At 36.8% G+C, this 14,416-nt stretch overlaps 1 protein-coding gene across 5 annotated transcripts in view; it reads right to left on the minus strand.

The window, feature by feature from the left end:
• The window catches only part of PCDH15 (protocadherin related 15), a 1,516,422-nt gene that overhangs the window by 26,905 nt on the left and 1,475,101 nt on the right, over positions 1-14,416 (minus strand). For all 5 annotated transcript variants that reach the window (XM_067025124.1, XM_067025121.1, XM_067025122.1 and 2 more), the window contains one exon: positions 14,054-14,230. In XM_067025124.1, coding sequence (XP_066881225.1) covers positions 14,054-14,230 — 177 coding nt within the window. The remainder of the gene's footprint in view (positions 1-14,053; positions 14,231-14,416) is intronic.

Consider the following 14,416-nt stretch of genomic DNA (forward strand, 5'->3'; position numbering starts at 1 on the left):
TTTTACAAATATGCTTTTGTAGATGAAAATATACTTTTTATATCAATTTTTCTAGGCCATTTTCAGATACATTAAGAAGTACAATAAAGTTTTACCCATTGTTCTAAGTACTAGATTGGAATAGAATTGTAAAACACTTTGTTTGAATTGTTTATCAGATAAAGTAAATTCTAAATGAAGTACAGTTAAGAGTGATGTCGCAAGAACTGTATCATTAGAAATTGGGAAGGATCAGAAGCAGAGGAAGATCATTAACTGCAGGGAAAAATTATTCCTATCGTGGATCCACAGATCACAATTCTATTGGATTCCTACTGGATTCTATTTGATATCCAAACCACCTAAAGGAAGATTCATTACTCTTTTTACACTACAATAACTCCATTATTTAGATCTTCATTTTGGTTTATTTCTCAATTTTGGTAATCATAAGTAAGTGTTTACTAGAAGAGTTGATAGCTTTTGAATCCATAACTGATCTAGAATATCTTTCTTTTTTGCTGTATATATGTGAAACAACTTGCCTAGGCCAAGATTCTTGAGTCATAACATTTTCCTTAAAATATTGTGGATTTGATCCCATTGATTTTTGGCATCCCATCATGAAGATGGGATGTATAAGGCTTATCTAATTTTTGTTCCTTTAAGATTAAGTCATTTTTATTTTTGTTTCAATAGTTTTAAAACATACTCAGGTACTTTTCGAGGACATATGACAACATTTTCATTGATTTCACCTGTAATGTAATGAAATATTTTAATTACATTTTTACCTCAGTGATACATGCAATTACCAGGTTGTATCTTGATTGTCGTCTAAATACATTCTGACTTCTTTTATGATTTTTTTTCTGTAATATGCTGTGAGCTTCTTATGTTTATACTTCATTTTGCCAATTTATTTTTCAGATGCTTTTTCACTCTAGGCAAGGTTGAATCCAGATAGTCAATGGATTTTAGGAGAATTTCTCCCTAAGATCGAAAAATTAGCCCCAAGAAACTTCAGGCTTTTGTTTTATACTTTTTCTGATTTCAAGACTAAGAGCTCTACTGTCTCCTAACATCCATGTATATCCTTGAAGATGAAATCTAATTGACCTTCTTGTGAATGTGCACTAACCCACACCTACTCAGTGTGAGCAGAGGAAAGGCATACTCCAGATGGCCTGAGGGGAAAGCACTTCATCAAAGCCCACCACCAGGGTCTTCCCTAGCGGTCCAGTGGTTAAGACGCCACACTTCCACTGCAGGGGGCACGGGTTCGATCCCTGGTCGGGGAATGAAGATCCTACATGCCACATGGGTAAAATAAAAACAAAACAAAACAAAAAGCCCACCACCATGTTGGAGAAGGTCAATCCTCACTATTCTTTTGTGGAGCATTTTTTACCAGAAGCAGGTAAGGATTCAGAGCATGCAAAACACATACACCATTTGTCTTATATGGTTTTGTTTTCTACAGAAAATATTAAACTGTTTTCCAGTGGTTTCTGTAACAGAATTATTTCCAGAGATACAGTCTACCTCTGAGTCATCAGGGTGTTATTTCTTTTATTTTGTTTTTCAGTATTTATTACTGATCCCATTTTTCACCTTGCTTACTTATTTAGAAGGGAGATAAAGCTATCAGATTCAATATCAATAAAGAAATGTGATTTTCTCTTTATTCTCATTCATAGTCTACTTAGCTGCTTGTTAAAATGGTTTTCAAGTCTAAGGGTGAGGTGAATAGACCCCTTCCTAATATTTAGCCAACATTAATTACTGCTCTGTTTTCCTGACATGAGGTAAATTCCTAAGCCAATTCCATGTCTTCTGATTCACCCAACTGATGGAGCACATGCAAACAGGTATCCCTGGCTCCATTCACTTGAACACAACTTTCAAAGTACAATGTATAACTACAGACTACTCTGCATTTTACCTTGAGGATTTCAGTGTTTCAATGTACATATGGATGTAGAAATAAAGGGGAGGGTGAGCAGGAGAATGTATTCTGTACTTCACAAAAGCACACACCTAAACAGTGGAGGGGCAACTGCCTATTTCCTTTGTCAGTAAATAATGTGGGTCTCTGAAATACGTTTACAGAATGGGCAATGGTTAACATATCTGCCCACATTCATTCCACTTGGATAAGGTTGTTCCTCTTAATAAAACAAATCAAGGGTGGACCACTATTTCCTCTATACAGTTCCACAATTATTTTAACTAAATTCTAACATTTAGTTTTCCAATTATTTGAATTTTCAGTATTTTGAATTTTTTTTCTGGACTTAGGAAGTTGAAAGAAGTTTTATCAGAGGTTGGTAGTTAGATTCATTTTAAAGTATTTTTTTTAACGTTGTACTTTTACATGCAGTTTGTAAAATATACCAGCTTTCTCTACCTTCTTCTTTATCTCATATTTACTATCTGGACAGACTAATTTTAAGCAGACTGGACTATTAAGTGTACAAGCTAAAATTGTATTTGCTCATTTTTAAATTTAATTAAGTTTTGCTTTAAAATAGTATGCTCTGTTTTTGCTCAGAAAGCAGAAAGCTGCAAGAAAATGTGGCACCCGCCCTAATGACGGGAAAGTCATATAACATTAAAATCATAAACTTTTTTTGCAAGCATAAAACCAAATTCCAAAGAGTGACAATTTCCTCCAACAGTGGGATGAGACCATGTATTGTTTCACCTTTCTCAGAACAAGCTAAAAATAGGTACCATAAATTCAAATAAAACAAATCAGCTAAATTTTTAATAAATGCTTAAAAGCTAAGTGTGTATCAGCATGTAAGGTTAGATAGAATAAGTGACCCACAAACACAAGTGGGGGTTTGCACTCACTCGCAAACTCTTTTCCATGGCCCACCATAAGATAGATTGGGTACAGGGCAGGAAACCAGAGAAATCCTCTTCATAGTGCAGGGATATAGGAAGTAATAAGCTAAGGCTGGGGTGCTCTGCAATTTTCTGGACCTGTATCTCACATAAAGCAAGAGCCATATAGAGAGAGAGGGAGGAAGAACTCCCATCCCTAAGGCTCAAGTAAAGGTCCACTACTTCTGGAGAAGAGCTATGAGCAAAATCCACCCTATCTGGGGGAGGAGAAGGAGCTCTCTTGGGCCTAAGACCCTGAAAAGTAGAGGTCTACTACTGGTTGGGGAGGGGCAGGGAACTCTCTTACACCCAAGAACCTCCACAAATATGAAGCAGAGTATGGATGCCATGGGAAGGCGTGGAAGAAAAGCTGAGAAAGCCCCACCCCAAATCCTAGGCTCACCAGCTAGACAAGGAAAACAGAATTCCCCAACCTCTCATTGTCCCATTCCCACCTTTAGAGTAGAACCAAGCAACAAGCAAGAGCCTTTTACTACATTGGGAGAGTTAAGAGAATGGAGAGAAACCCTTTCTGTGTCACAGGCATTTGGGGACTGCTGAAAGATAAAGAAAGCAATAGATCAGACATAGAGGTAACCCAGATATTGGAACCGTCACATAGGGACTTTGATACAACTCTGATTAGTATTTTACAGGATCTAGTAGTAAGGCAGAAAACATGCCTGAAATGATGGAGAAACTCAGTAAAGTGGTAGAAACTGTAAAAACCAAATGGAAATGCAAGAATTTTTTAAAAAGATATGAAGATGAAGAATTCCTTCAATGAGCTTATCAATAGGCTAATATACATGAGTCAGTGAACTTGAAAACAGGGCAGCAGAAATTATTCAAACTAAAACACAAAGAGGGAGGGACCTTCAACATGGTGGAGGAGTAAGACATGGAGATCATCTTCCTCCCCACAAATACATCAAAAATACATCTACATGTGGAACAGCTCCTACAGAACACCTACTGAATGTTGGCAGAAGACCTCAGACTTCCCAAAAGGCAAGAAAATCCCCAGGTACCTGGGTAGGGCAAAAGAAAAAAGAAAAAACAGAGACAAAAGACTAGGTACGGGACCTGCACCTCTGGGAGGGAGCTGTGAAGGAGGAAAAGTTTCGACAAACTAGGAAGGCCCTTTACTGGTGGAGACAGGGGGGTGGCAGGGGTGCGAAGCTTCGGAGCCACAGAGGAGAGCGCAGCAACAATGGTGCAGAGGGCAAAGCAGAGAGATTCCTGCACAGAGGATGGGTGCCGACCAGCACTCAGTAGCCTGAGAGGCTTGTCTGCTCACCCGCCCGGGGTGTATGTGGGCTGGGAGCTGAGGCTCAGCTTCGGAGGTCAGACCCCAGGGAGAGGACTGGGGTTGGTGGCATGAACACAGCCTGAAGGGGTTAGTGCTCCACAGCTACCCGGGAGGGAGTCCAGGAAAAAGTCTGGAACTCCCTAAGAGGCAAGGAACCATTGTTTCAGGGTTCCTCAAGGAGGGGAGATTCAGAGCACCGCCTAAACGAGCTCCAGAGATGGGGGCAAGCTGCGGCTATTAGTGTGGACCCCAAAGACGGCCATGAGACGCTAAGGCTGCTACTGCAGCCACCAAGAAGCCTGTGTGCAAGCACAGGTCACTATCCACACCTCCGGTCCTGGGAGCCTGTGCAACCCGCCACTGCCAGGGTCCCATGATCCAGGGACATCTTCCCTGGGAGAACAAAAGGAGCGCCTCAGGTTGTTGCAATGTCAGGCTGGCATCTGCCGCCACAGGCTCGCCCCGCATTCCATACCCCTCCCTCCCACCGGCCAGAGTGAGCCAGAGAACCCGAATTAGCTGCTGCTTTAACCTCATCCTGTCTGGGCGGGGAACAGATGCCCTCAGGTGACCTACACGCAGAAGTGGAGCCAAATCCAAAGCTGAACCCTGGGAGCTGTGGGAACAAAGAGAAAGGGAAGTCTCTCCCAGCAGCCTCAGGAGCAGTGGATTAAATCTCCACAGTCAACTGGATGTACCCTGCATCTGTGGATTACCTGAATAGACAAAGAATCATCCCAAAATTGAGGCAGTGGACTTTGGGAGCAACTGTAGACTTGGGGTAACCTTTCTGCATCTAATTTGTTTCTGTTTTTATGTTTATCTTAGTTTAGTATTTAGAGCTTATTATAATTGGTAGATTTGTTTATTGATTTGGTTGCTCTCTTCCTCCTTTTTAAATATAAATATATTTTATTTTCCTTTTTCTCTTTTTGTGAGTGTGTATGTGTATGCTTCTTTGTGTGATTAGGTCTGTATAGCTTTGCTTTTACCATTTGTCCCAGGGTTCTGTCTTTTTTTTTTTTTTTTTTTTTTAAGTATAGTTTTTAGTGCTTGTTATCATTGGTGAATTTGTTTTTTGGTTTGGTTGCTCTCTTCTTTCTTTTTTTTATTACTTATTTTTTTATTTCTTAATAATATTTTTCATTTTAATAGCTATTTTATTTTAGTTATTTTCTTTTATTTCCTTCTTTCTTTTTTTTCTCCCTTTTTATCTGAGTCATGTGGCTGACAGGGTCTTGGTGCTCTGGCCAGGGGTCAGGCTGAGCCTCTGAGGTGGAGAGCTGGGTTCAGGACACTTGTCCACCACAGACCTCCGGGCACCATGTAATATCAAATGGCGAAAGCTCTCCCAGAGATCTCCATCTCAATGCTAAGACACAGCTCCACTCAATGACCAGCAAGCTACAGTGATGGACACCCTATGCCAAACAACTAGCAAGACAGGAACAAAACCCCACCCATTAGCAGGGAGTCTGCCTAAAATCATAGGTTCATAGACACCCGAAAACACACCACCAGATGCCGTCCTGCCTACCAGAGAGACAAGATCCAGCCTCATCCACCAGAACACAGGCACCAGTCCCCTCCCACCAGGAAGCCTACACAACGCACTGAACCAAACTTACACACTGGGGGCAGACACCTAAAACAATGGGAACTGCGAACATGCAGCCTGCAAAAAGGAGACCCCAAACACAGTAAGGTAAGCAAAATAAGACAGAGAAACATGCAGCAGATGAAGGAGCAAGGTAAAAGCCCACCATAACAAACAAATGAAGAGGAAATAGGCAGTCTACCTGAAAAAGAATTCAGAATAATGATAGTAAAGATGATTCAAAATGTTGGAAATAGAATGGAGAAAATACAAGAAACGTTTAACAAGGAATTAGAACTAAAGAGCAAACAACCAATGATAAACAATGCAATAAATGAAATTAAAAATTCTCTAGAAGCAATCGATACCAGAATAACTGAGGCAGAAGAACAGATAAGTGACCCAGAACATAAAGTAGTGGAAATAACTACCACAGAACAGAATAAAGAAAAAAGAATGAAAAGAATTGAGGATATTCCCAAAGACCTCTGGGAAAACAGTAAACACAAAAACATTTGATTAATAGGGGTCCCAGAAGAAGAGGAAAAAAGAAAGGGGGACTGAGAAAATATTTGAAGAGATTATAGTTGAAAACTTCCCTAATATGGAAAGGAAATAGTCAAGAACAGGAAGTTCACAGAGTCCCATACAGGATAAATCCAAGGGGAAACATGCCAACACACATATTAAACTATCAAAAATTAAATGCAAAGAAAAAATATTAAAAGCAGCAAGGGAAAAACAAGAAATAACATACAAGGGTATCCCCATAAGGTTAACAGCTGATCTTTCAGCAGAAACTCTAAAAGCCAGAAGGGAGTGGCAGGACATATTTAAAGTGATGAAAAGGAAAAACCTACAACCAAGATTACTATACTCAGCAAGGATCCCATTCAGATTTGATGGAGAAATTAAAACCTTTACAGACAAGCAAAGGTAAGAATTCAACACCACCAAACCAGCTTTACAACAAATTCTAAAGGAACTTCTCTAGGCAGAAAACACCAGAGAAGTAAAAGACCTATAATAACAAACCCCAAATAATTAAGAAAATGGTGATAGGAACATACATATTGATAACTACCTTAAATGTAAATGGATTAAATGCTCCAAGCAAAAGACACAGACTGGCTGAATGGATACAAAAACAAGACCCATATATATGCTGTCTACAAGAGACCCACTTCATACCTAGGGACACATATAGACTGGAAGTGAGGGGATGGAAAAAGATATTCCATGCAAATGGAAATCAAAAGAAAGCTGGAGCAGAAATTCTCATATCACACAAAATAGACTTTAAAATAAAGACTATTACAAGAGACAAAGAAGGACAGTACATAATGATCAAGGGATCAATCCAAGAAGAAGTTATAGCAATTGTAAATATGTATGCACCCAACATAGGAGCACCTCAATACATAAGGCAAATGCTAAGAGCCATAAAAGAGGAAATCAACAGTAACACAATAAAGGCATGGGACTTTAACACCCCACTTTCACCAATGGACAGATCATCCAAAATGAAAATAAATAGGGAAACACAAGCTTTAAACAAGATGGACTTAATTGATATTTATAGGACATTCCATCAAAAAACAACAGAATATACTTTCAACAGCTCATGGAACATTCTATAGGATAGATCATATCTTGGGTCACAAATCAAGCCTTGGTTAATTTAAGAAAATTGAAATCATATCAAGTATCTTTTCTGACCACAACACTATGAAACTAGATATCAATTACAGGTAAAAATCTGTAAAAAATACAAACACATGGAGGCTAAATAATACACTACTAAACGACCACGAGATCACTGAAGAAATCAAAGAGGAAATCAAAAAATACCTAGAAACAAATGAAAATGAAAACATGATGACCCAAAACCTATGGGATGCAGGAAAAGCAGTTCTAAGAGGGAACTTTATAGCAATACAATCCTACTTCAAGAAACAAGAAAAATCTCAAATAAACAACCCAAACTTACACCTAAAGCAATTAGAGAAACAAGAACAAAGAAACACCCAAAGTTATCAGAAGGAAAGAAATCATAAAGATTAGATCAGAAATAAATGAAAAGAAATGAAGGAAAGGATAGGAAAGATCAATAAAACTAAAAGCTGGTTCTTTGAGAAGATAAAACAAAATTGATAAACCATTAGCCAGACTCATCAAGAAAAAAAGGGAGAAGGCTCAAATAAATATAATTAGTGATGAAAAGGGAGAAGTAACAACTGACACTGCAGAAATGCAAAGGATCACGAGAGATTATTACAAGCAACTATATGCTAATAAAATGAACAACCTGGAAGAAATGGACAAATTCTTAGAAAGGCACAACCTTCCGAGACTGAAGAAATAGAAAATATAATCAGAACAATCACAATGAGATTGAAACTGTGATTAAAAATCTTCCAACAGACAAAAGCCCAGGACCAGATGGCTTCACAGACGAATTCAATCAAACATTTAGAGAAGAGCTAACACCTAACTCTCTCAAACTCTTCAAAATAGAGCAGAGGGAAGAACACCCCCAAACTCATTCTATGAGGCCACCATCACCCTGATACCAAAACCAGACAAAGATGTCACACAAAAAAAGAAAACTAAAGGCCAATATCACTGATGAGCATAGATGCAAAAATCCTCAACAAAATGCTAGCAAACAGAATCCAACAGCACATTAAAAGGATCATACACCATGATCAAATGGGTTTTATTCCAGAAATGCAAGGATTCTTCAATATACACAAATCAATCAATGTGATACACCATATTAACAAACTGAGGGATAAAAACCATATGATCATCTCAATAGATGCAGAGAAAGCTTTTGACAAAATTCAACATCCATTTATGATAAAAACCCTGCAGAAAGTAGGCATAGAGGGAACTTTCCTCAACATAATAAAGGCCATATATGACAAACCCACAGCCAGCATTGTTCTCAATGGTGAAAAACTGAAACCATTTCCACTAAGATCAGGAACAAGACAAGGTTGCCCACTCTCACCACTCTTATTCAACCTAGTTTGGGAAGTTCTAGCCACAGCAATCAGAGAAAATAAAGAAATAAAAGGAATCCAAATAGGAAAAGAAGAAGTAAAGCTGTCACTGTTTGCAGATGACATGATACTATACATAGAGAATCCTAAGGATGCTACCAGAAAACTACTAGAGCTAATCAGTGAATTTGGTAAACTAGCAGCATGCAAAATTAATGCAGAGAAATCTTTTGCATTCCTATACACTAATGATGAAAACTCTGAAAGAGAAATTAAGGAAACACTCCCATGTACCAGTGCAACAAAAAGAATAAAATACCTAGGAATAAACCTATGTAAGGAGACAAAAGACCTGTATGCAGAAAACTATAAGACACTGATGAAAGAAATTAAATACAATACAGAAAGATGGAGAGATATACCATGTTCTTGGATTTGAAGTATCACCATTATGAAAATGACCATACTCCCCAAAGCAATCTACAGATTCAATGCAATCCCTATCAAACTACCAATGACATTTTTCACAGAACTAGAACAAAAAATTTCACAATTTGTATGAAAACACAAAAGACTCCGAATAGCCAAAGCAATCTTGAGAAAGAAAAATGGAGCAGGAGGAATCAGGCTTCCTGACTTAAGACTATACTACAAAGCTACAGTAATCAAGACAGTATGGTATTTGCACAAAAACAGAAATATAGATCAATGGAACAGGATAGAAAGCCCAGAGATAAACCCACACACATATGGTCACCTTATCTTTGATAAAGGATGGAAGGAAACACAGTGGAGAAAAGACAGCCTCTTCAATAAGTGGTGCTGGGAAAACTGGACAGCTACCTGTAGAAGTATGAATTTAGAACACTCCCTAACACCATACACAAAAATAAACTCAAAATGGATTAAGGACCTAAATGTAAGACCAGACACCATAAAACTCTTAGAGGAAAACATAGGAAGAACACTCTATGACATACATCATAGCAAGATCCTTTTTGACCCACCTCCTAGAGAAATGGAAATAAAAACAAAAATAAACAAATGGGACCTAATGAAACTTAAAAGCTTTTGCACAGCAAAGGAAACCAAAACCAGATGAAAAGACAACCCTCAGAATGAGAGAAAATATTTGCAAACAAAGCAATAGACAAAGGATTAATCTCCAAAATATACAAGCAGCTCATGCAGCTCAATATCAAAAAAACAAACAACCCAATACAAAAATGGGCAGAAGATCTAAATAGACATTTCTCCAATGGAGATATACAGATTGCCAACAAACACCTGAAAGGATGGTTAACATCACTGATCATTAGAGAAATGCAAATCAAAACTACAATGAGGTATCACCTCACACCAGTCAGAATGTCCATAATCAAAAAATCTACAAACATAAATGCTGGAGAGTGTGTTCAGAAAAGAGAAGCCTCTTGCACTGTTGTTGGGAATGTAAATGGATACAGCCACTACGGAGGACCGTATGGAGGTTCCTTAAAAAACTAAAAATAGCAGTACCATACGAGCCAGCAGTTCCACTACTGGGCATATACCCTGAGAAAACCATAATTTAAAAAGAGTCATGTACCACAATGTTCATTGCAGCTGTATTTACAATAGCCAGGACATGGAAGCAGCCTAAGTGTCAATCAACAGATGAATGGATAAAGAAGATGTGGCACATATATACATACATGTGTATATGTGTATCCTATATATACAATGGAATATTACTCAGCCATAAAAATAAATGAAACTGAGTTATCTGTAGTGAGGTGGAAGGACCTAGAGACTGTCATACAGAGTGAAGTAAGTCAGAAAGAGAAAAACAAATACCGTATGATAATACATATATATGGAATCTAGAAAAAAAATGGATTTGAAGAACCAAGGGACAGGACAGGAATAAAGACGCAGACGTAGAGAATGGACTTTAGTACATGGGGATTGAGAAGTATAAGCTGGGACAAAGTGAGAGAGTGGCATGGAGATATATACACTACCAAATGTAAGACAAATAGCTAGTGGGAAGCAGCCACATAGTACAGGGGGATCAGCTCAGTGCTTTGTGTCCACCTAGAGGAGTGGGATAGGGTTGGTGGGAGGGAGGTGCAAGAGGGAAGGGATATGTATACATATAGCTGATTCACTTTGTGATACAGCAGAAACTAAAACAACATTGTAAAGCAATTATACTCCAATAAAGATGTTAAAAAATAAATTAAAACAATAAAAATTAAAAAACAAAATAGTACTTTTAGTACTATTTTATTTTAGTACTTTAGTACTAAAAAAACACAAAGTGATAAGAATGTTGGGGGAAGGGAGAGGAATAAGAACAAAGCATCCAAAAGCTATGAGAAAAAACAAATTTTAATTGGAGTCCCAGAAAAGGATAAAGAAAAAATAGGGTATAAGAAATATTTGAATATATATTGTCTAAGAATATTCCAAAAATGAAAACAGCAACAACAAAAACCTCCAAAAAATGAAGATTAAAGATGCTCAAAGAACCACAAGAAGAATAAAAGGAAAATAAAAGTAATATACATTTATTGTAGAAAATCTAAGCAATTCACATATCCCGAAATAAGAAAAATCAACAAACTCATAACCTTGTGAAACAAAATATGTAATTAATGAGTTGTAAAGCCATTCCAGTCTTCTCTATGCAGTTATAAGGTTTAAAAAATTTTTTGATATAGTTAAATCAATTTTTAAATATCTAAGTGAACTCCTTGGAGGAAGTATCTTTTTTGTTTCTAAATCTTTGCCCTAAAAATTCTAACAGCCTCAGAAGCTTAGATTTTAGCATAAGGGGAAATTGAGAGGATAATCCTATTTCCACTGGTCTGGGTATTAGGCAACCACCAATGTTCTAGTATATTTGTTCAGTGTTAAAACTAAATATACAAAAAATTTATAATTTCTGAATAGGTAGTAATATCTGATAATAATATCTATGCATATCAACCTTGCATTTTGAAATATATCTATATAATTTCATTACAAAATATTTCAAAGAACAATTCTAGGGTTTAAGTTAGACCAGTGGTTCTCAGCTAACAGTTCAAGGTGAAGACCGCTAAGGCAAAATTTTTAATACTTCATGGCTATTCCATCCTCTCCTTAATAGAATTTTTTAAAATTTATAGTTATTCTATATTTTTTTCCTTTCTTCTTGGCTATAATAGTTATTCAGTTGAATTTAGACCTCTACTTTTCACAATATAATCTAGGTTTTGGAAAACTTGATAGAATGAAGCATGTTTATCTTGTACTTCACAGTGTCAGCTGAAACCAAATTGGCTTCAGTTTCCAAATCTTTTATTTCTAAAATATTTACAAGTACAATTCAAATTATAATCATCATTATTTTACTCTTTAGAGCCAGGCTGTCAGCCTAAAGAAAATAGATATTTTTAAATTTAGGAAAGCACCTTAAATTTGAACAATCTATCATCATATTTTAAAATAAAACCAGTGTATATAAAAAAGAATGCAGGGCTTCCCTGGTGGCGCAGTGGTTAAGAATCCGCCTGCCAATGCAGGGGACAAGGGTTTGAGCCCTGGTCCGGGAATATCCCACATACCGCAAAGAAACTAAGCCGTGTGCCACAACTACTGAACCTGCACTCTAGAGCCCGTGAGCCACAACTACTGAACCTTCACTCTAGAGCCCGTGAGCCACAACTACTGAGCCTGCGTGCTACAACTACTGAAGCCTATGTGCCTAGAGCCCGTGCTCGGCAACAAGAGAAGCCACCGCAATGAGAAGCCTGTTGACACAATTAGAGAAAGCCTGCGTGCAGCAACGAAGACCCAACACAGCCAAAAATAAATAAATTAAATAAATAAATTTAAAAACAAGAATGCAGATAGATTTAAATAAATGTTAATAATGACAATTAATAGAAAGAATATAAAAATTACTTTTAAAGTATATTTCTAAATAACTTTTTAAATTAATAAAGTAATCAATTGTTGTCTTAGTAGACCTAAATGCTCCTTCACTTGGATGGTGAGTCTAAAACCTGAGAAGAAGCCATTGCTTCAGTCATCTGTATTTCTTCATAGTGATTAGTATACTTGCTTGCATATGGCCCAAATATCTATTATATATAAATTGATTATACATACTTAATTATTAATACTTAATAACTATGGCTTTTTAAGAGATTAAGTTGATACTAAATCACTAGTTCATTGCTGCTAAGATAGTAGTGAAATTTTGTTGATGAACAGATATAAAGTAAAACTAAATTCAGAATTTATGAGTTTTAATAAATAAATGGGTAAATAGGTGTTTACTAAATAAAAACATGCACCCATATATGGATATATGCATGTAAATTTGTATATGCATATATTTATTTGCATGATGTTTATTATATAGAGAGACAAAGAAAAACTAAATTCTGAAATAATGGATTTTGGAGATTATGTGTGTATATATATATATATATATATATATATATATACACACATCTCTGAATATTTAGAATATATACATATGATTATATATCAATATGTATTTTTACTACAAAACATGTTTTTAGGTGAGAATTACATGCCAATAATCTTTTGGACACTAGATGTCACTAGAGTAAAGAAGAAACTAACAACAACTAAAGCTGTTCTAGAATAATTTCCAAAGGAGAATGTGTAGCAGGGTTTTGTTTAAGATTTTGTATATTCCTAATTTTTAGGATTTAAAACTCAAATATTCAAATTCATACCTGGATGAAATGTCACATGGACTTAGGTGGAAGTGATTATCCCCTCTGTTCTCTACCCCCAAGTCAAAGGAAAAATCAGATGTTAATTTTTGGCTATTCAATAAGACCTTGAAGAAAGCTAGGCTTGTTCTTAAAATTCAAGCCTACTGACATCATTGCAGGCAACTTGCCACTTTAAGAAGGGATCTGTGCTTTCCTCTTAAAGGGCAGGGTCTTGGAGCAAGAGTGGAAGCCGATGCAAGGTGATCTCAGCGAACTGCTTCTTGCTCTTACGCATAATGGATCCTCAGACATCTCAAGGAGAACAGATCCCCGGAAGTCACTTTATCTCATACTTAGACTTAAAAATTCTAGGCGTGAGCACCCTAGGTATTGTTTCTTAGATTTTTTTTCTTTTGTTTTGATTACAATTCACTTTCAAGAAAAATTTGATGCGTTTTAAACTATTCACTTATAGCCTTAAATCAGGATTATCTATGGGTGATACTGTAACCATAAAGCTATTACAGACGATAAAAATACTCACTTAAAAAGCTCATTTCTGTCGATGGCTCTGTTGGTTTGGGGATCGATTGCATAGACAGTCAAGTCACACTTTGTGTAATCTTCTAGAGAAAAGGCATCGCCATGCCGGCGAGCTCCAATGGACTCTACCACAACCTTGGCACCAGGAATTTGCTCCTGAACATAGCGATCCAAAATCCTGTAAATCAAAGCACAAACATGCCATTCTGACAGGCTCGCTGAGGACAAAAATCACCTTCAACCTGAAATGACATTTAGTAAATGAAAAATGATGACAGCCTGGTTTTTGTTAATGTTTACTGAATATGAACTCTTGAAAAAAGTTCTCTAAATATTTAGAGCGTTTAACTCCCAATGATGCTAG

This window comes from Kogia breviceps, chromosome 2 (assembly GCF_026419965.1).
Source record: "Kogia breviceps isolate mKogBre1 chromosome 2, mKogBre1 haplotype 1, whole genome shotgun sequence".
Classification (NCBI taxonomy): Eukaryota; Metazoa; Chordata; class Mammalia; order Artiodactyla; family Physeteridae; genus Kogia; species Kogia breviceps.